The 23,930-nt window shown below is 41.4% G+C and overlaps 1 protein-coding gene across 1 annotated transcript in view; it reads left to right on the top strand.

The window, feature by feature from the left end:
* The window catches only part of Wnt2 (Wnt oncogene analog 2), a 1,072,327-nt gene that overhangs the window by 998,417 nt on the left and 49,980 nt on the right, over nucleotides 1-23,930 (top strand). Inside the window, exon 3 of the mRNA XM_068227505.1 lies at nucleotides 3,908-4,182. Within this exon, the coding sequence (XP_068083606.1) occupies nucleotides 3,908-4,182 (275 nt within the window). The remainder of the gene's footprint in view (nucleotides 1-3,907; nucleotides 4,183-23,930) is intronic.

Genomic DNA, 23,930 nt, shown 5'->3' with positions numbered 1-23,930 from the left:
GAGAGGTATCATACATTGTCAGTTTAGCTCTTAGAGGGACTCCCTTGTCCCAGATTAGATTTCGTACTTGTTGCAAGAAGTTGGATCCTTTTGATACTCTGTTTAATACTTCTAGTTTGGCACTTCCATCACATGATATGACACTACCCAGATAATTGAAACTTTTCACACTTTCAACCTTCCGTCCCTCCAAATGATGTTGCAAGGTGTGGGCGTCCTACTCATCTGCATTGCCACTGACTTGCTCTTACTCACAGTCATCATGAATTCTTGAAATTTTGTATTCCAGTAATCCAGTCTACTTTGAACTTCCATTTCAGTCTCTCCTCGAATGGTGATGTCATCAACAAAAACAAAAGAATTGAGATCTTCATTTTCTACTTCCTTGATTTCTTTCATAATTTTGTCCATCGGTGTAATGAAGAGTAACGGGGAAACCGAACTGCCTTGCTGAACACCTCCCTCTGTCTTAAACCATTTTGATCTTCCGCCTCCCACGTGTACACTGCTGTCACAATCTGCCTCCAGTATCTGAAATTTTTTTATTAATGAATTAGGAACATTATGTTTCCTCAAACAGTCCCATATTTTATCCCTTAGTACACTGTAATAACCCTTTTCCAAATCCAGGAACACTACTATCGAGACCTTTCCTCCATAAACTGACGGAGGGAAAAAATGAGGTGTATCGTTCCTCTATTACTTCTGAATCCATGCTGTTGTTCCTCAAATTGGGGTTCTAGAATTTTCCTCAATCTCTTTTCTAGGATCTTTTCCATTATCTTAAGGAAATCTGATAGTAGTGTGATCCCTCGGCAGTTTGTACACTTCTTTTTACTTCCTTTCTTGAACAATGATATTATAATTCCCTTTTTCCATTCATCCGGTTATTTATTATATTTCTATATCACCCCCAGTATCCGACGTAACCATTATAATCCATGGATTTCAGGTGCCTTAATCATATCCGCTGTCAGCTCATCTAATCCTGGCGCCTTCCCACCTTTCATCTGTTTCACGGCATTTTCAGTTTCTGCCCAAGGAATTGGATACTGTTTTTCCTCTACTTCAGTGACTCTTTCTTGTTAATTTTCTCTATTCAGTAAGCTTTCAATACAATTCCTGGGACAAGTAAGTGGAAGCAATGCCAGGACTCGGGTAAGGGCCCCATGGTCGCCAACCCATGCTCCCTAGTTGAGAGCCCCTGGGGCCCCTTTTAATCGCCTCTTACGACAGGCAGGGGATACCATGGGTGTATTCTTCATCTGCGTTCCTCACGCACAGTGGTTGCACGACCAACTAACTCGGTACATTCTTTTTAAATGTGTGTGGAGAAGACGGTCAAGCCTGATTCTGATTTTGAACGTAAGGTGTTTTTATGAAGGTTTTTATCGTTCTAAATAATTTTCGGTATTTTTCCTTTCTTCATTTTGCTTCTACAGCCAAGTCCTAGTTCTCCTGGTTATTACAGCCAACGTTCATGGTATTCCTATTACCTGTTATTATTAAACCTCAGGCATCTTCAGAACACTGCAGTAATATTTTTTCAGTAAGCCGTAACTTATAGTCTGTTTAAATCACATATGAGACCTCTTATCCCTCATTTGTAGGAAAATATTCCTAAAACGTGATAGCGTTTAGTTTATGTCATGTAATGGAAGCGGACTACTTGAAATTCTTGGCATGTCTGACGTTATTAGCACAGTCGTGGTTTCTTCTGAGGACGCACAGCATAGATCTTTGCGAAATGTCAAAATTACAAGTAGTTTATACTTTTGCTGCTTCATGTTAGGGGCTCGGGAGATTTTTCTCCGTGTATTCAGGTTGCGTGAAATCTCCAGATAACTAGTGCATCTGCAATATCGGTATAGGTGTGTGCAACTGAAATTATTGTATCTTGTAATTGGAAAGGAGATAGTTGTGTAATTTGTTTTAAATATTATTCCAACATTGTCCAGGAGTTGTAACGAAAGAAACCATCAAATCTATTTCCATGCCAGTTCAGAATGAGAATTTAACCTTCTACATTTTTCAGTTCTGTTCTTCATTTATCTTCGTTTTTTCCCATTTTATTTGGGGTCATTTATCCTCGAACAGCAATTTTCAGAGCCTATGGACCTGGATCACCTATCTAGTAAGGAGTGTTATTGTACGTTTTTGTTGATTGAGGATTCCCGCGAAGTTGAGGGTCTACCTCCTTTCCTGGACTTTGTGGGTGCTTGTAGGAATTCTCCTTGTCATAAGGTCTTCATAACTCCTCATAATAGAACCACACCAGCGAAAGCGAGATAAATTCATCTTCTAAGAAATGGATTTCACTTTAAAGGTGCCTCTAATATACTTACCCATTATCTTATGAGTTCCTGTTACACCCAAATTCTATCTTAGCATTTTCAAATATGTGGCATGGAATTTTTGCTCCTATTGTAATGCATAATTCATTTCTCAATTGCCAAACTTGAAATATATAAGGAGTACCAAAGGTGAATAATGTTACTTGTTTAACGTCCCTTGAATATCAATAGGTTTTCTGTGTATGACAGAATTCTGACTCGCAGGAGCTGTTTATGGAACCGATCCCAGTCGCGGTAACCAGCTGTAAAAGCTGGACTTTGGTGACCAAATCATTGCTCTCAGCTATGCAAGAGGCTACTGCTCAGGCATACTGAGCCGAAGTTTACTTTTAATTCGGGGCTAGTTCCTTTCCGGTCTTCCTTTACCCAACAGCATCTGGGTTACCCATCCATGTGGTGATCAAACCCAACGCTACTTAACTCGAAGATCTCGTGGGAATTGGCGTTTCAACTTATTTATGACCACACTACGGTTAGGCCTACTAAAAGTTAATGTATTATAACATTAATTAGAAAGAATTGTACATGTCAATTATATAGGGGGTAAATAATGTATTATTCCAATGTCCCTTGAATAGCAATAGCGGCAGCATACTGCCGCGCAAGAGCTTTTTGTCGAATAATCACAGTCGCAGTTGAACCCGCTATCTTCAGAGCAGGTGAAGAACGACTAATAGAATGCGTCGAGACAAAACATTGACTTCAGATAATTGAAAAATCAAATGTAATTTCTATAATGAGCATTACAATTACAGCTTCACATCTAACATAGATAAATCTGTATTTTGTAAATAAATGAGGATGGTAACTCTCGTTAGTTTAATTCGCATAATACCTCTATCTCTGTAAAATGCACAATATGTAGTTGGTACCATATTCATGTGTGAGGGGAGTGAAATACATCCTAGATATCCCCTGCCTGAGGGGGACTAAAAGAGGTAATCTCCGGGAACTCTCAATATGGGAGGGAAGTTTGCGACCACTGATTCCGGCTTTGAACCTCGAAGTGTTGTGGGCTATATTGCATGTACTGATGTACAAGAGGCTTTCAAAATGCCCACCTCCTACCATACTACAGGCTGATGTTCGACGTCGCGTGGAGTTACGAACACACTCGAATATGTCCGGTGTTGCACGTACTGTTTGAAAGGACCTTGCGATTCTGCCGTGAAATATTGCTTCATCCTACACGAAAGTAACGTACACCAAAGACTTTTCCTAAACTCACACAAATAAGTCCAACGGGTTTAGATGAGGTGATCGTGGAGGCCATCAATACTTATTTCCTTCTCTGTTTGTGAGGAATCCAGCCCTGAAATTATGCTAGGTATTTTTGAAACAACCTGTATTAAAGGAGTTGCTTAAATTACTTAATTAGTGGTGCTGTTACCCTATTTATTGAACCGACTTCATTTTATTTATTTATTTATTTATTTATTTATTTATTTATTTATTTATTTATTTATTTATTTATTTATTTATTTATTTATTTATTTATTTATTTATTTATTTATTTATTTATTACCGTGGCTAATCCCGAACTGTGTCCTCAGGTAGCAGGGAGGCAGCCTTCACGTACGCCGTCTCCAGCGCGGGAGTGGCGTTCGCAGTGACGGCAGCTTGTAGTCGGGGTAACATCTCGGCGTGTGGGTGTGATCCTAGCCACAAAGCTCGAAAGGAACTTGCTCCCTCTGGCTGGAAATGGGGAGGCTGTAGCGCTGACGTCGGCTATGGGATGCGCTTCGCCCGACGCTTCCTCGATGCCCGGGAGATTGAAGGCGACACCCGCAGTCTCATGAACCTGCATAATAACAAAGCTGGACGCAAGGTAAGACAATTATATGAATTATATGAATTCCGCATAACGGAAATGTGACTTGATGATGATGATATGATGATGATGATGATGCTTGTTGTTTAAATGGGCCAAACATCGCCCCCTAATGGTACGAAATGAGACAAAATGAAATGACAAATTAAAACCCGAAAATCCTTCACTGAAAACAATTCAAAACGTGAGGACGAAGAATAAATGAATGGATGGATATGAATTTAAAACGATCAGTGGAACCGACCCACAGTGCCTCACATGCCAGAAGCTGGCGTAAAACAATAGTATTACTGACCAAGGGACTGCTTTTATAGCACGATACTGAATCGATGATGCTTGTAGTCGAAATGAGTCCAAAATCCAAGTCATCGGCCCCTCATAATGGTACTTATCGCTGGAAAAGTAGAACCATAGTATTTGTCATGTTGCGGTATTAATCAAGAGTAGCGTAGACTCGCAGTTTTCCACACATTATGGTACTACTCACAGGTAATGAAATTCGCACATGTATTACAGACCTACTGTGTTTCGCACATTGCGGCGCCATTGACAGGCAACGCAAACCTATGGTGTTCATCACCTAAGTGTACTAAACACAGGGACCCGCACTATCCCGTGGTGTTCCTCATAGTGTGGTTGCTAAGCATAGGCAAGACAGAGCCATGGGTTCCGACATCCCATAGTGTCGCTCATATAGTGCTACTAATCACAGGTACTGTAAAAGCCGTCGCGCTCTCGTTTGCTACTAATCACAAACCTATTTGGTACCTAACATAGTGGTACTACGCGCAAGGAAAAGCGACCCATGGTGTTCCCTGCGTGGTGGTACTAATCACAAGTAGTTTCATGGTTATAATTTGATCATCCCTTGGTCGCCCATTTTAGTCGCCTCTTACGACAGGCAGGGAATACCGTGGGTGAATTCTTCGTCTGCGTACCCCACCAACAGGGGGTCGATATAGTTGTAACCAATACATAGGCCTATTCATCTGAGGATTATTTTAAAAATACAAATAAATTTTCCTTTCTTTAACTCATATTTATTATTAAGTATGCTGGATCGCTACTTAACCCCATTACTTACAAACTAAACCACGAGTTCCAAGGAATGTTCAATTATTAACAATGATATTATTGTTTCTACGTCCCACTATCTACATTTGCGGTTTTCGGAGACGCTAATGCCGGAATTCGGTCCCGCAGGGGTTCTTTTATTTGCCAATAAATCTACCGACACAAGGCTAACGTATTTGAGCACCTTTAAATATTACCCGTCTGAGCCAAGATCGGACCAGCCGAGTTGGAGTCAAAGGGCCAGCTCCTCAACCGTCTGAGCCACTCAGCCCGGCGATTGTTCAATTGAAGCATAGCCAAAGCTGGCAATACTGCATATAACTGACGGGAGTGCCTAAAGGTGGCAGCATTGCATGGTTTAGTATTTGTAGTAAGAGCTCAGAACGGGGTCAGTCAGATATGCGTCCAGTGAGTAGAAGGAAAAGTTGAAGCAACATTCGTGTTTAAGGGTTACGTTCAAAATAGACTACAATGCGGAAAGATGCAATACATGCGCAAAGAAGGTGCTTTGTTTCGGAAAACTGTAATGAAGTGTGCTTGTGTTTCACGGTACCGTACGTCGTCATGCTGCCGCTGCAACAAACGGATAGTCGTCGCTGTTTTCACTGTGGTCTTATGGATCACTCGCTTTACATCAAAGGTCCCTTGCGACATCATATCGTTGGTCTGCTAAAGAAAGGGCAAGCGTCTGACTACCGATCAAGTGGTTCCTGATTCTGTGGAAGAGGTTCAACTAGCAACCTTCACTGTGGAGTGTATAAAGTAACTTGTTGAGCTCGGGACACTTATTTGAATGGTGGACATAGACTCTCTCAAACTACAGTATCATCGATATGCTGTCGTTTTGATATATTTTATGTTGATGGCGGATCGCTGTAGGATTGATGATCGAAAAATGTGGTGCCCACTGCGAATACTATGGACAGTACACCGTACTAATGAATCGATCCTGCGACATCTCGGCATCAGAACAAGACTGTCGACACTTATCAACCAAAAAAACTCGGATATTTTGGTCACATTGCCAGAAGACAGGAGGCAATAGAAATAGTTATCATAGAGGGAAAAGTCGACGGCGTGGTGGTACTAATCACCTAGAGGAAGTGCACTGTTACGATGGATGGACCAGATCAAGAGCTTGACCAGGATGAGCTTGACCTCCATGCCCAAACCAGAGACTCCTGGAGGCAGATCACCAAAAGGATTGTCGCGTGATGCCGCCACACCCTTACGAAGTGTTGGACTCGAAGAAGAAGAAGAAGACGAAGAAGAAGAAGAAGAAGAAGAAGAAGAAGATGTTGTCCAATATAGATAGTTGAAATTTCTAGACACCAGTCTATACTTAAACTGAACAATCCTCATACATAGAAGTTCCAAAAAACCTTTGTCAACAGCTCCTGCATTATGAAGCTTCACCTCATGACCAGTGTAGTACCAACGGACTTTCAACTTTTAAAAATACTATGCTGTTAATACTTCAAAGTAAGTTCATTAACTCTGTAGTAAAATACGAAGTTTGATAGCTGAGTTAGTCTGTCACTGGCTTGGTTCGAATCCTACCCTATACATGTGGGGTTTTTAAAATAGAAAGTCATATCCCTGTGGTTCGATCTGTATGTAAAACTGGAGATCCCGTGATTGTAATCACGGCATGAACAGTCATAAAATTTACTCACTCACTTACTCATGCTAGGGAGATGACCGGATTTTGGGCACAAAAAAGGACTTGCTCTTTATTCCTAAGCCGGACGCGTTTTGTCCTTTTTTTTCTTTTTTTTTTTTTTTTTTTGCGTCTTCATAGCAATCGTCTGAAATGTAATGAAGTCGAATACGTTTTACAAATGTAAGGTAATTTCCAACGTCAGCAGCCGGGCTGAATGGTTCATATGGTTGACGCGCTGGCCTTCTGACCCCAACTTGACAGGTTCGATTCTAACTCAGTCCGATGGTATTTGAAGATGCAGAAATACGTCAGTCTCGTGTCAGTAGATTTCTTGGTAAGTAAAAGAAATCCTGCGGGACAAAATGTCGGCAGCTCGGCGTGTCCGAAAACCATCAAAAAGTAGTTGGTAGCCTATTGTACGTCGTACAGGTAACGCAGACCTATGGTGTTTCGCACATAATGGCACCTCTCATAGGCAACACAAACCCGTGGTGTTTCTCACAATGGTACTAATCACGGGTACCGGAATCCTACAGTGAACCACTCTCTGCTACTACTAACAATAAACCTATTGTGTACCTAACATAGTGACATTAATCGCACGTAAATGCGACCCATGGTGTTCCCTGCGTGATAGTACTAATCACAAGTAGTTTCATGGTTCTAATACAATCATCCCTTGGTCGCCCATTTTAGTCGCTTCTCACGACAAGCAGGGGGAAACCGTGGTGTATTCTTCGTCTGTGTCCCCCACCCACAGGGGTGTACTAACTCGGTGTAGTCTGGATCTGTAATATGAGAAATAAGAGACATAATTTGATGATGATGATGATGATGATGATGATGATTGTTGTTTCAACGGGCCTGACATCTAGGTCATCGGCCCCTAATGGTACGAAATGAGACGAAATGTATGACAATTTAAAAAATCCATAATTCTCCACGACCAGAATTTGAATACGTGATGACGAAGAATGGGTGGATATGAAGTTAAATCAATCAGTGGATCCGATCCAGAATGCCGCACATTCCCAGAAACTTAGCGTTAAGCTATAATATTACTGACCAAGGGACAGCTTCTAAAGCACAATACTGACTCGATGATTCTTGTAGTCGAAATGGGTCCAAAATCAAGGTCATCGGCCCCTCGTAATGGTACTTATCTCTAGGAAAATAGAACCATGGTATATGTCATGTTGCGGTATTAATCAAAAGTAGCGTAGACTCGCGGTATTCCACACATTATGGTACTATGCACAGGTAATGAAATTCGCACATGTAACACAGACCTATGGTGTTTCGCACGTTGCGGCGCTATTTACAGGCAACGCAAACCTATGGCGTCCCTCACATTACCTGACTAAACACAGGGACCGGCACTATCCCGTGGTGTTCCTCACAAAGTGGTTACTAAGCATAGGCAATTGAGAACCATGGTGTCGCTAATCCCATGGTGTTGTTCACATAGGGCTACGAATCACAGGTACCGATCTCGATAGCTGCAGTCGCTTAAGTGCGGCCAGTATCCAATATTCGGGAGATAGTAGGTTCGAACCCCACTGTCGGCAACCCTGAAAGTGGTTTTCCGTGGTTTCCCATTTTCACACCAGGCAAATGCTGGGGCTGTACCTTAATTAAGGCCACGGCTGCTTCCTTCCCACTCCTAGCCCTTTCCTGTCCCATCGTCGCCATAAGACCTATCTGTGTCGGTGCGACGTAAAGCAATTAGCAAAAAAAAAAAAAAAAAAAAAAACCACAGGTGCTGTAAAAGTCGCCAACGCACTCTATTGCTACTAATCACAAACCTATTGTGTACCTAACATAGTGGTACTACGTGCACGTATAAGCGGCTCATAATGTTCCCCGCGTGGTGGTACCAATTACAAGTAATAGCATGGTTCTAATTTTATCATCCGTTGGTCGCCCCTTTTAGTCGCCTCTTACGGCAGGCAGGGGATACCGTGGGTGTATTCTTCGTCTGCGAAGAGACATAATTTAAGAGTTCGGGAATAATATTACGAGTAAAAGAAATATTCCATTAATAAATTTGTTATATACAACTAACCACAATGTATTCACAACGGCAGCTAACCTCCAACCGAGCGCGCGAGTCAACACGGCGCCATCTTATAACAGAGTATGCGTGTGACGTCACATATTTGGCTCAAATTTTGCCTTACTTTGAAGTGCTATTTCATGAAAACTACAGTTTAGTTTTTCAATAAAAAGTAAACTCGTGTCCTCATCCCGAGGTGGTGCAGCTCTTTTCAGGCACACCCTCATTGGAGGTGAGCTGCATGTACCATTTCAACCACATACCAGCCCTCCTGCCATTCTTAAATTTCTGGCAGTACCAGGAATCGAACCCGGGCCCCCGAGGACGGCAGCTAATAACACTAACCGTTACGCTACGGAGGCGGACAGTTTTTCAATTATTTTCCGCCACTCTTTTTGTCTGTCAATTGAGGTAATAAACTTTAGCGTTATATACTCTCGGTGATATACGCGTTCTATCCAAACACTAAAAGAGTCGTAAATTTTTTCTTTCCACGTACCCGGTGACGAGGAACGTTAAAAACGCAATTGGGTTTACGTCAGAAAACGCATCTGGCCGTAAAACTGAGTTTATTCTAAAATTGGCACAAAGTCTACGAAATGAAATGTCGTATGGCTTTTAGTGCCGGGATATCCCAGAACGGGTTCGGCTCGCCAGGTGCAGGTCTTTCTATTTGACTCCTGTAGGCGACCTGCGCGTCATGATGAGGATGAAATGATGATGAAGACAACACATACACCCAGCCCCCGTGCCATTGGAATTAACCAATTAAGGTTAAAATCCCCGACCTGGCCGGGAATCGAACCCGGGACCCTCAGAACCGAAGGCCAATACGCTGACCGTTCAGCCAACGAGTCGGACAAAGTCTACGAAAGGACAAGAAATGAGGTCTGACACCGATATGCTGGTGCATTTTCATCAGAATCGAGTAGTAGTGTAGATTCAATACTTTCGTGACATGCTATGTCACTGTATTTCACAATCTCATGGGGAGGTATCGACAAGAACACTCCTCTTCCTGCCTGGGTGCTCCAGCCCCTCTTATCAACTCCCTGATCTCGTCATAACAATGGGCCATGTAACCTTGGGTCATCCTCTCGAGGAGGAGGTCAGCTGAACGATATGCTCCAGACAGTATTATTCATTCATTTCGCTTCAAGAAACTGTTAATTACACGTCCAGAGAAACCTGTTGGTACATGGTACGGCCTTGTCGGAGGCGATATTGAACTCTGCTCCGTGTCGAACGTAATTTGTGTGGACATTGCACGATATTCCCGCCTCCAAGCCTTTAGCATTCTCCACTCAAATAAATTACACCAATTACTGAACAATTAAGACGGGGTGACGTATTTCGACATTTTTATTATCTTCTTACAGCAATGTAATTTCCTTGAGCAATATCTCTTAAAACTATTGATTCTCCTATGTACGATCCTATATTTATCAGGAAATATTACGATAGAATTCACAGACCACAGTTAAGATTCAATTGATAAATAAGGTAAGGTAAGGGTGTATTCTGCCCGAGGGCAGGTCCGAACCTCCGCAGAGGTGTTCCTGAGCCGGAGTTTACGTACGGTAGGGTGGCCAGATCCTTTCCGCTCCTCCATTCCCTTACCACCCACCGACAGCGCGTGGCTACCCATCCAAATCTTGACCACGCCCAATGTTGCTTAACTTCGGAGATCTCACGGGGTCCGGTGTTTCAACACGGCTACGGCCGTTGGCTGATAACTAAGGTAAATGTCTTTAATTTCTAACCGTCTTAGGCGACGCCGCGTAAACAGTGTTTAACTTTGAAATTTTTTTTTAAAGATGCAGGGACTATCTTGCATTTACGAACATTTAAAAACTGATCAATCATGCCGGAACTGGGTATTGCTTTATTCTAGTACAGTAGTCTGTTAGTTAACCAGTTCTACATTACGAATGGATCTGTCTGCAGAGAACAACATAATAATAATAATAATAATAATAATAATAATAATAATAATAATAATAATAATAATAATACACTGACTGACAGAGCAAATGCAACACCAAGAAGGAGTGGTTCGAAAGGGATGAAAGTTGGGGAAAAAACAGAGACGGCACGGACGAATAATTGATGTTTATTTCAAACCGATATGCAGGTTACACAATGCGCACGGCATCGACTCAGTAGGATGTAGGACCACCGCGAGCGGCGATGCACGCAGAAACACGTCGAGGTACAGAGTCAATAAGAGTGCGGATGGTGTCCTGAGGGATGGTTCTCCATTCTCTGTCAACCATTTGCCACAGTTGGTCGTCCGTACGAGGCTGGGGCAGAGTTTGCAAACGGCGTCCAATGAGATCCCCCACGAGTTCGATTGGTGAGAGAACCGGAGAGTACGCTGGCCACGGAAGCATCTGTACACCTCGTAGAGCCTGTTGGGAGATGCGAGCAGTGTGTGGGCGGGCATTATCCTGCTGAAACAGAGCATTGGGCAGCCCCTGAAGGTACGGGAGTGCCACCGGCCGCAGCACATGCTGCACGTAGTGGTGGGCATTTAACGTGCCTTGAATACGCACTAGAGGTGACGTGGAATCATATGCAATAGCGCCCCAAACCATGATGCCGCGTTGTCTAGCGGTAGGGCGCTCCACAGTTACTGCCGGATTTGACCTTTCTCCACGCCGACGCCACACTCGTCTGCGGTGACTATCACTGACAGAACAGAAGCGTGACTCATCGGAGAACACGACGTTCCGCCATTCCCTCATCCAAGTCGCTCTAGCCCGGCACCATGCCAGGCGTGCACGTCTATGCTGTGGAGTCAATGGTAGTCTTCTGAGCGGACGCCGGGAGTGCAGGCCTCCTTCAACCAATCGACGGGAAATTGTTCTGATCGATATTGGAACAGCCAGGGTGTCTTGCACATGCTGAAGAATGGCGGTTGACGTGGCGTGCGGCGTGCGGGGCTGCCACCGCTTGGCGGCGGATGCGCCGATCCTCGCGTGCTGACGTCACTCGGGCTGCGCCTGGACCCCTCGCACGTGCCACATGTCCCTGCGCCAACCATCTTCGCCACAGGCGCTGCACCGTGGACACATCCCTATGGGTATCGGCTGCGATTTGACGAAGCGACCAACCTGCCCTTCTCAGCCCGATCACCATACCCCTCGTAAAGTCGTCTGTCTGCTGGAAATGCCTCCGTTGACGGCGGCCTGGCATTCTTAGCTATACACGTGTCCTGTGGCACACGACAACACGTTCTACAATGACTGTCGGCTGAGAAATCACGGTACGAAGTGGGCCATTCGCCAACGCCGTGTCCCATTTATCGTTCGCTACGTGCGCAGCACAGCGGCGCATTTCACATCATGAGCATACCTCAGTGACGTCAGTCTACCCTGCAATTGGCATCAAGTTCTGACCACTCCTTCTTGGTGTTGCATTTGCTCTGTCAGTCAGTGTAATAATAATAATAATACCGAGCTCAATAGCTGCAGTCGCTTAATGTGGCCAGTATCCAGTAATAGGGAGATAATGGGTTCGAACTCCACTGTCGGCAGCCCTGGTTTTCCATGGTTTCCAATTTTCACACCAGGTAAATGCTGGGGCTGTACCTTAATTAAGGCCATGGCTGCTTCCTTCCCATTCCTAGGCCTTTCGTATCCCATCGTCACCATAAGACCTATTTGTGCCGGTGCGACCTAAAGCAAATATAATAATAATAATAATAATAATAATAATAATAATAATAATAATAATAATAATAATAATAATGATAATTAGAAGACTCGTGCTGCTCCGCAGTATTCGTTACAAATAGGTCAGATAATTCGTCTTGATGTGCCTGTCGTAGTTATATTGTATTGCCTGCCCTTTTCAGTTGTTTTTATGAATCAGCACATAATAATTTATTCATTCATAATATAGTTTATAACTCTTCTTTCCATACAATATTCGCTGTGTGTCGATAATTCGGGCTGTCTGTATGTTAACGTTTTGAAAAGATCTTGCCGGACATAGTGCAACATACAATTGGCCGTGATTGAATACTGGTTCGGGTTAGTAGACACCTGCTTTTTCAAGACTTTGTCCCTGCGCTTTATTAATGGTCATATAGAAGTGATAAAGAAATAAGACGACGGATTGTACTGGGTCTTACAGCAAAGGTTAAACTTACAAAGATCTGGCAGAACCGGGCATTATCCAAAACAGTGAAAATACGATTGGTGGGATCACTGGTGTTTTCTGTTTTCCTGTACGGTTGTGAGACCTCGACTGTGACTAGAACCAAACAGATGCCTTTGAGATGTGGTGTTGGCGGAGAATGCTCTGTATACCGTGGTCAGAAAGAAGATAAAATGCCTCCATTATAGAAGAACTGAGCATCACAAAACGTTTATCTTCTCGCGTTAGTGAAAGTTACCTCCAGCTCCTGGGGCACATTTTGAGATGAGGAGACAATTTAGAAAAGACCATTCTGCAAGGCAAAATTGAAGGCACCAGACCAAGAGGCAGAACAACAGGTAGATGGTTAAACCAAGCAAAGAAGTTCACCGGTCTACCTCTTTACAATATCTTAAGAAGAGCTGAAGACCGCTCAGGATGGAAACATCTCGTTAAGGATGCAGTTACTAATGAAGTGAAGAAATGAAGTCACGACGCTCAGCAGTGAGTAAACCAACTGATGATGATGAGAAGGCTAGTCGTACGGGGAACTGCCTACGTTTGAAAAAAAAACGGTAGAACAGTATCCGATGGAGGCAGGTCGATTCAGGGAAGTAATACCATATGTCCCATATTTTTTCCAGTAAGAATTTACAACTCTAAAGTATTATCGTGCTTTTTGCACACCATGAGCCTTGTTCCATTGAATGCACCTTGATCGATACTGAACTTGCGAAGGAACATTACAACACAGCCTGGTTTCAAGTTCAGCTGATGTGGCGGCAATCCACTAATCGCTAGTCTTAACAATTCAGGTGGAAACTGCATTAATTCACTTTCATCCTCGGTTATTAAGTGGTTCACATTTGTATAACTCCTGGCTTCTCCGGGTATTGGAGTTAGAATCTTATTATTTATTTCTATGCAGAGTTAATTTTTTGGTGCGAGAATAGCTATTTTAGATATATCAATACTTTGCAGTGCTGTAAAGTCTTCGCTATAAGTTTCGGTCACAATATCTCCTGTTGACCTATGTCTAACAAAAATTTCGGAAATTCGCACTCCTCAAGCTTAGGGAGCATGTTTTTGCGAAGAGCGGATTTTTTGCAAACTGACCATAGAGGAGAGAATTTAATCGAATTTTGAACTATTCATGACGAATGGGGCAGAACAGGTAATACTTACCTAAAATCTCCTCCTAATGCTATGAATTTTCCACCAAAAGGCACATTAGTATTCATTAATCCTTTAAAAGTCTACTTACACACATTAAAGAATGCTTACTGGCCATTGTTGCTTCATCCCGAATATTTAAACTGGAGGATCGAATGAGATGTGCTTCTTTACTGTTCACTTTTAGCCCCGATACTGAATGTTAATGTAATGGCAATTTAAAACGGCTATGAGCAGTATACCCATGCATATCACTGTTTTATATTATGGGAAATGATCAAGGAGGCTGTGGAGCGCAGGCCGAGTTTTTGTTGTATTCCTTTGCAGTAAGCAGTAAAAGACAATAAAATTATTAGCCTCTTTTTGAATATAACATTTTTGCCGACTTTGGTGGACTGACGGCGATGTATTTTTTCGTCGCATAAGTCGACTACAGTCGACATGATACCTTCCAACACAAACTACAGTTATCAGACATGAAGGGGTGTATCGATAAGTGACAAAATGACTAAGAGCTTTCGCCATACGTTGTGAGGTTATTGGTTCTTGTTTACATTATGTTTGGTTTACTTTGCTCGTGTGACCAAGCGGAAGAGATCATCTTGTATCTTATATTCGATATTTTTGTATGTGTTCAGTAATGTTACGACTCCTTCTGTTACCGATTTTGTAGTTTCTGGCCCGTTAATGACATATGTACTTACACGGTAGCCTATTTAGAACTTTACAGTATCTTGAGTGTTTCCTGTTTCTTCGGTTGCTTGTAGGGGATATGCATTAAATGTATATAATGTGATGGATACATGTAATGGGTCGTAAATGTAGGTTCGAACCCCACTGTCGGCAGCCCTGAAAATGGTTTCCCGTGGTTTCCCATTTTCACACCAGGCAAATGCTGGGGCTGTACCTTAATTAAGGCCACGGCCGCTTCCTTCCCACTCCTAGCCCTTCCCTGTCTCATCGTCGCCATAAGACCTGTGTCGGTGCGACGTAAAGCCACTAGCAAATAGCAATGTTTACCAACTTTCCTAGATGTCGACTATTGCCAATTATTAACACGAATGTTTTCAGTTATGGAATAAATAGGTCCACTGGTAGGTTCATGAATTCAGTTTGTCCAGCCCTTGTCCCGTTCCTGTACGGGGTCGGGTCTGAAGTGAGATGACTCTTCGTATCGAGGTTTTACGACCGGTTGCCCTCCCTGACGTCAACCTCATCGAAGATGTTAATGAGATGAAATTAATGACGTGATATATGATAGTAGGAAGAGATAGTGCGAAAACCGGTGCCGGCCTCTACTCCTGTCGAATAGCAGCACCAAGGGTCTGCTCACGGTTTAACGTCTCCATCCGACGAACGAATCACCATCAACAGCGTCATGTGCTCTCGCTCCACATGAGCACTGCGGATAGATTTGGAATTGAATTCAAGCTTTGGGCACGCAATCTAGTGATTATACATTTTATACCACCACCTCCCCTATCCTGCTGGTCAGCATTCTGAGGGTGAAATGTTTTTCGTACAAAGGGACTCGAACCCAAATAAATATAAAAACTAAACAAGTTAACTTAAAAAAAGAAATAAATTGATAAAACATCCCCTCCAAAAAAAATATACAAAACAATATTCTTATAAACAAAATACTATTATATTCGGTTAAAAAAATTAATGCAAATCCACCTCTTCTATATTCAACGTTGAATCCTGAAACCAACTCCGACTCTCCTTCCGCAAAATCAAAAGGAGTCCGATTAGTTTCCGCTAAACATGATGAAAACCACGCTAATATAAGAGGAAAGGTTAAAAAACATGAATCACACATACCCTTCAATACTTATAAATCTTCATAAACAGTAATAATCTACTAAAAAAATAAATCTTAACAAAATTAGTGCTAGGGACTCGAATCGGCTAACCACGGCGTCAGACCGCATAGAATTCAACGCCTTAACGACCAGGTTTATGAATCCAGTAAATGAGAAAAACGTGTGTGGCTTATTCTTGATCATGAGTGCGTATGTTGTTTCGTTGCAAGCAATCATTAAAACGCGGAATGAAGTGTAAGCTTCTTTCTTCTACACTGTTGCAGTTTACTGGTAAAAGCTAGTAAATGTTAATGATTTTCATCTTTGCTTGGTACAGTGTTATGTACGTAGGTCGAACATGTCTTTGTAGTTTTTATACGTTTAGGCGATACAGCAATATAATTTTGTGATTTTGAGCTCTGGAAACGTGGTTTATGTTCTATGTAACATCTCCTTTACGGAAATTATGGACATTAAGAGTGTTAATAATTTTATCTAGGATTTTATCAACAATTACAAAAATGCTGTTGAGGATCTTTTTCAAAGGAAGTTGTCAAGGACCTCCAGACCAAAAGTATAAAAATAGCAAGCCGAACTGTGTATTCCCAGGCGTAAAGGCAGGGGAATGTGAAATATTGAAACCTGATAGCAAATTAACTTCTTTATAAAGTAACGGCCAACGGCCGTAGCCGTGTTGAAACACCGGATCCCGTGAGATCTCCGAAGTTAAGCAACATTGGGCGTGGACAGGAGTTGGATGGGTTGCCACGCGCTGTTGGTGGGGGGTAAGGGAATGGAGGAGTGGAAAGGAACTGGCCACCCTACCGCACGTAAACTCCGACTCAGGAGCACCTCTGCGGAGGTTCGGACCTGCCTTCGGGCAGAATAACCCTTATAAAGTAACGTGGCACCTTAATTATAGTTCCTTTCCCTAAATGTTAAGTGATATCTTTGAAAGTGAGCTGATTTTTAAAAATACATCCTAACGTGTACAATACATCAGACCGCAATGCAGAATCCAACATGACGATGGCCTTGGGCCATTGCCTTTGGCGTAGATTTGCAGTCTGCTATGAAACAAGAATAAAGCGATGGACGTACGTAATGAGTAATGACACCTCATGCTACCGGAGTCGGTATTTTGTGATTTCTCTTTTAAATATATTTTATGCTGTTTTGATAGGTGTTGATAAACGTTTGTGATTTTCAGTTTTACTGTTTTGGGGTTTATGTGGGTCGAATGTGTGTTCGTGATTTACATATTTTCTAAACGATATGTAGTATCATTTCTCCTTTACGGAAATTATGAACATTACCAGCTCTAATAATTTTATCTAGAACTTACGTCCATCGCTTTATTCTTGTTTCATAGCAGACTGCAAATCTACGCCAAGGGCAATGGCCCAAGGCCATCGTCATGTTGGATTCTGCATTGCGGTCTGATGTATTGTAGGAATTGTAGATAGTCTAATACATTCTCGTCTGTTTGTAGGCTACGAAGACTTTCCTCTCTTAGCAACATGCAAGTTATTTAGGAACGTTGTGCCATCTGTTGAATATATTTGGAAGCTGGGAAAGGTTAGAGAATCCAAGAGAATCTAGCAGGGAATAGTATCTTTTTAATCACCAGAAGTGTATACTGGCTTGCCAGGTACTAATCAAACATAGCTCCATCCAATGACATTACTAAGGAAGAAAATCGCATACATCAGAATATTAATGGAAGTATTAGTCGCTTAGCAACCTGATAAATACAGAATTTATTGTAGACTAGCAAATGTACCCGTGCTTCGCTACGGTATTCTACATTGTAAACGGATATCAACGTAAAGACTGTGCGTGCAGTACATGAGATTGTTTTAAAATTGCATGTCTCTTAGCCTTATCCGAGAAATAGCATGGGGAGGTCCCCATACGTTGTTTCCAATGTAAAGTGAGGGTTGCGGAGTTGTGATGATAACGGCTGGCTCACTTGCCTACTGCCATTCACAATCGAGTTGGCAAGTTTATATTATATAATTGCAGGCCCCATTGCCTACTGCGTGGTCACAATCGATTTGGGGAGTTTTAGTTACAATGACAGACCTATTTCCTACTTTCAGACAGATTACAGTTGAGGCGTTTTTATTATAATAGCAGGCAACTTCCCTACTACCAGTCAAAATTGAGTTGTGCAGTTATCATCACAATGACAGGCCCTTTTTACTGCTGCCAGCCAGCTTACTGCCCGTCACACAGAATTAGTGAGTTTCCATGAAAATAGCAGGCCACTGTGCCTAATGAAAGTCAACGTTTAGATTGAAACATTTGTTTATAATGGCGGCCACCCTGGCCTAGAGCCAAACACAATAGGGTAGGGGACTTTCGAACAAAACTGCATGATCCCTTGCCTTCTGCAAGACAAATCGAGAAGTGAATTATTCATTAAAATGTTAGGCCCTCCTTACTACTGCCAGTTACACAGGAGTTGGAGAAGGACCCCATTCCTACTGCCAGCAGTCAAAGTCGGTGTAGGGAGTACTGATTACAATAGCAGACACACCCATTCTCGACCGCTACAAATCGACATCAATGAATATATATAGATGGACATACGAAAGTATATGCATGCTTACAATATTGCAGACCTTCATTTACAGATTAACTGCTACTAAACGGTACGTCATGTTGACAAAGGATTGTACCGTAAGGCGCAGTATTTAGCGATCTAAATGGCTGGTCCTATGATATTTTCTCGCATCTCATCTATTCATGGGTCAGATTGAGTCAGAACGTTGAATAGGTTGAAATTTGTGTAAGAGTATCTTACATAGCATTACTTTTCGGATAATTATGTGACATAGCATTTGGCTCATATATTGGTACTGGTTGGGCCAATGTTCGTGTAGAGTTTGATCATACTATCTTTCCTGTAAGTGATTGAAAGTATGAATTATATAGGTAAAGAGTCCAAATTTACTTAAAATCGAGAAATAGAGACGAAGCGATACAGATACGACAAAAAGTCATAAGACCAAGGTTGAAGATCACTCCTAATTCAACGAAGATTGTGCCATCCGTTATGTGATAGGACTTCCCGTTTATCTCACGAAATACGTCGAAACGAAGGTCTGCACCATCATTAAAATTGCTTCCATATTTCGGTACTCTTCGGGGATAAAAAATTAAAGATCTGTAGAGTTTTTCGTTCGTTACAGGCTGAATCGTATAATTTTGCCAAATTTCAGTTTTCTTGCTTGTCTGGCAGATTATGCTGCAATCTGGATTTTGGGTAAGGGGGTGAAAATTATGACTTTCAGGAAATTAAACCAAAAAATATGCAGACGATCATTATTACCCCTCAAACGGGTATCTGTACGAAAATTTCACCAAAATAGTCAATGTACAGGCAAACACAGTCGTTACGATTTTATTTATATAGATAGATAAGGAATCTGTTCCACGTACGACACATGTTTGGCTACGTCCGCTGGACATAACCTGCAAAACCAACCGTCCATGACATATCACTTATTAATCATCCTGTCGAAAAATTCACATGAGAACAAAAGTTTTAGAAATGGATTTCCATTAAGGATTGTAGATTTCGATTAATTTCGGATGTGCATATTTTGAGGAAGTGCAAAATCATGGTTCCGGTTTCGGATAAACCCCCAGTAAATTTAGGTATTCAGAAATAATATTGGCCCTAAAACCTACACAAGGACAGGTGGATTCTAAATATCAACTTTGGTAGAAATATATTCAGTAGTTTTCAAGTTATAAACACTCATACAATCAAACCGATAGACAGACACCAAAGTTAAGAAATATGCAGATGGTTATTATTACAACGGAAACGGTAACTGTATGTAAATTCCGCCAAAATAGTCCATATATAGACAGACGGTCGTTGCGATTATATTTATATAGATGAGAGATAAGCATGTGCATGTTTGAAAGTGCAAACCTTCATTTCGAGATTTACTGCTCCTGAACGGTACATCATACCAACAAACGGTTTGCACCCTCAGACTTCCCCTTTATCGCTCTACATGTTTGGTGTTAAAACATTTTCTCGTGTCTCACATATTTATGGGTTCGATTGAGTTACGATATTTGAATGGGGTGAAATCTGGGTACATTTTCATCATTTTACATTATTTTTCACATACTTATGTGGAAGCTACAATAATGAAATTGGGTTCGCATATAGCCATTGGTCGTGCTAAAGTGCGTGCCAAATTTGATGACTCTACCTTTCCTATAAGTGTGTCAAAGTAAGTAATACACGTGTAAAAAGCAAAAAATTTACGAACCATCGAAATATACAGCCAAATCTACCCTATTAGAGTGAGAGAGAGAGAGAGAGAGAGAGAGAGAGAGAGAGAGAGAGAGAGAGAGAGAGAGAGAGAGACGACAAAATATCACAGGACCAAACTTGTAGATCACTCGAAATTAAACGGAGATCGTGCCATCCGTTTTGTGATAGGACTTACCGTTTAGCCGCGAAATACCTCGAAACGAAGGTCTGCACAGTCATTAAATTGCCTATATTTCGATATTATTCGGCATAAAAAGTGAAATATTTAAAGATCTTGGAAGTTTTCCGTAGGTTACCGGCAAAAACGTATACATTTGCTTAATTTCAATTATTAAGCTCGTGTGGCAGATTGTGAGGCAATCTTGATTTTGGGCGGGGGGGTAAAATTTAGGACTTCCAGGAAACTATAGCTAAAAATATGCAGGTGGTCATTATTACCCCTTAAACGGAAAGCTGTACGAAAATTTCGCCAAAATAGTCAATGCACAGGCACACGATCGTTACGATATGATTTATCTAGGTAGATAAGTAATCTGCTCCACGTATAACACCTTTTGGGCTATGTCCGCTAGACTTAGCCTGAAAACCGACCTTTCATGTTATCTGCCTTATCAATCCTCTCGTTGAAAATGCACATGAGAAAAAGAAATTAGAATTGGATTTCCAAACAGTTTGATCGATTTCCAGTCAGGTTGGTCTTGTACTCTATATCTTGTTTGAGAGTAAAAATCACCATTTCGGTCCCTTATAAAACCCCAATCCATTCCAGGAATTTGAAATGGTATAAACCTTAGCACCTACCCTTGGAGGGGTGGATGCTATATATAAAGTTTGGTTCAAATATCTCAGTAGTTTTCAAGTTGTAAGAAATACGCTTTACGCGCACCCGCTCTTGCGTTAAGTGCGGTGGGACTTGTACCGAAACACGGTCCGTTAATGATATCTCCGTTATTAATCCTGGTATCGAAATGATGCACATGAGAAAAAAAAGTTTAGAAATTAATTTCCATTAAGGCAAGTGGATTTCCATTAAGTTTGGTTGTGTATACAAATCCCAGCGGACTTAATTTCGTATAAACCCCCAATTAGTTCAGGGATTTAGAAACAATATTTGCCCTAAAACCTACCCAAGGACAGGTGGATTCTAAATATGAAGTTTGGTGGAAATATATCCAGTAGTTTTCAAGTTATAGAGAGACAAACAAACAAACAAACAAATAAACAAACAAACACACAAACAAACAAACTAACTAACTGACACGAAGAAAACCTACCCTTGGACAGATAGATGCTATATATAAAGTTTGGTTCAAATATCTTCAGTAGTTTTCAAGTTGTAAGAAATACGCTTTACACTCACCCGCTCTTGCGTGAAGTCCGCTGGGATTTGTACCGAAAAACGGTCCGTTAATGATATCTCCCTTATTAAATCCTGTTATCGAAATGATGCACATGAGAAAAAAAGGTTTAGAAATTAATTTTCATTAAGGCAGGTAGATTTCCATTAAGTTCGGTTGTGTATACTTTGAGGGAGTGCAAATTCACGGTTTCGGTTTCGTAAAAATCCCCAATCAGTTCAGGGATTTAGAAACGATATTTGCGCTAAAACCTACCTAAGGACAGGTGGATTCTAAATATGAAGTTTGGTGGAAATATATCCAGTACTTTTCAAGTTATAGAAGGACAGACAAACAGACAAACAAACAAACAAACAGACAAACAGACACCAAAGCTAAAAATTATGCAGATGGTCATTATTGCACCTGAAACGGATAACTGTACAGAAATTTCGCCAAAATAATCAATGTACAGACACACGGTCATTACGATTTTATTTATATAGATAGATTAGGGTAAGCCTTGGTCTGCAATTACTGGAGTGATCATTTAATGATTTGATGTTATTTCTCAAAGTTGGCTGAACTTAGAGACCTATCAGTGTCTCATGATTCAACGGCAGGTAATTGCGGAGATAATAAAACATGAAGCAAATCTGTCCAGTAGAACGAACGGATGGATTTGCCAAAGCTTATTTTAGTAAACTCTTTTAATATGTAGATAATAATAATAATAATAATAATAATAATAATAATAATAATAATAACTGGAGTGCCACGTGATCAGCGTAACGAATTCCTCAACAGTATTGCTTGGCCGAAGGAATTTTGATCATCTGGTATGATCATCTTACGAACCCTCAGGATGACAACTTTTGTGAAAGCCGTGCGGTAATGGGCACGCAGCTGTGAGCTTGCATCCGGGAGATAGTGGGTTCGACCCCCACTGTCGGCAGCCCTGAAGATGGTTTTCCGTGGTTTCCAATTTTCACACCAGGCAAATGCTGTTCCTTAATTAAGGCCACGGCCGTTTACTTCCCACTCCTAGTCATTTCTTATCCCGTTGTCACCATAAGACCTATCTGTGTCTCTGTGACGTAAAGCAAATTGTAAACTTTGTGAAATGTAAATCCTTTCTCCGACAGATTATTATTATTATTATTATTATTATTATTATTATTATTATTATTATTATTATTACTACTACAAATGAATGGACCGCTTAGTATCACGTTCCAACTTCATTTCTTTCTCTTCGTGTGGAGTTTTCTCTGTGTCCGTTACTATTTCATACGTTCGCTGGTCTGCTTCCGTTGTTCACCTATTCCGGCTCTTCTGGTCTTCCAGCGGCCTGAACACTTTCCCACTTTTTCACTGTGTTCCTAAATGTATTCCTTCAGTGTATTCAATTGGACCTCCGAGATGTTTAACCTTTCCACATCCTTCGTTTCCTAATCCATGCTGTTGTGGTCTTTTTTCTCTCCAGAAGTAATCAAATATCTATTTCGTAAGTCTGCCTGGGTTCATTCTGTACAGATGTCCGAAAAACACCAGTCTCCTTTTCTTCGTGGTCTCAGAGATCCTTTCCACCTTCTGGTTGCTTTGTTGCTCCGAGGTTTACAGTACATCCGCTTTCAGTTTTAACAGTTCCCATCATTTTTCTAAGGATTGTTCTTTCCAATACCTCTAGCTTCACTAGCTTGTAGTTCACGGACAGTCATTCACTGGCATACAGGCATTCTGCTTTGACCATAGTGTCGTAATGTTTTATTTGGGCTTTCTAGGATAACCACTTTTTATTGTAGATGTTTTTTTGTGAAGCCAAGTGCACTCTCCGTTTTTGTCATCCGATCTGCGGGTTTTTCTAGTCCATTCTCCTGTACGGTCTCGCCAAGGTACTTGAACTTTTTGTTGTTATAGTAATAATAATAATAATAATAATAATAATAATAATAATAATAATTGCTTAAATACCCCGACATAGGGTCATTGGCCCTTCTATAGATCATCTCTCCCTTCACAAGCAGATATTTTTTCCACCATCCGGAGTTAAATTTTGCATTGTTCTCCTGTGGATAAAGATTTTCATTACCAGGTAAAAAAAAATGTACAATGCTTTCAGCGATATCAACAACATTTTTGCTTTGCCTACATCCACTTTGGATAGGTTGTTCGTGGGTAGTCAACTTTC

The sequence above is a fragment of the Anabrus simplex genome, chromosome 4 (genome assembly GCF_040414725.1).
Source record: "Anabrus simplex isolate iqAnaSimp1 chromosome 4, ASM4041472v1, whole genome shotgun sequence".
In the NCBI taxonomy this organism is placed as follows: domain Eukaryota; kingdom Metazoa; phylum Arthropoda; class Insecta; order Orthoptera; family Tettigoniidae; genus Anabrus; species Anabrus simplex.
This window is presented reverse-complemented; position numbering and strand designations above follow the sequence as displayed.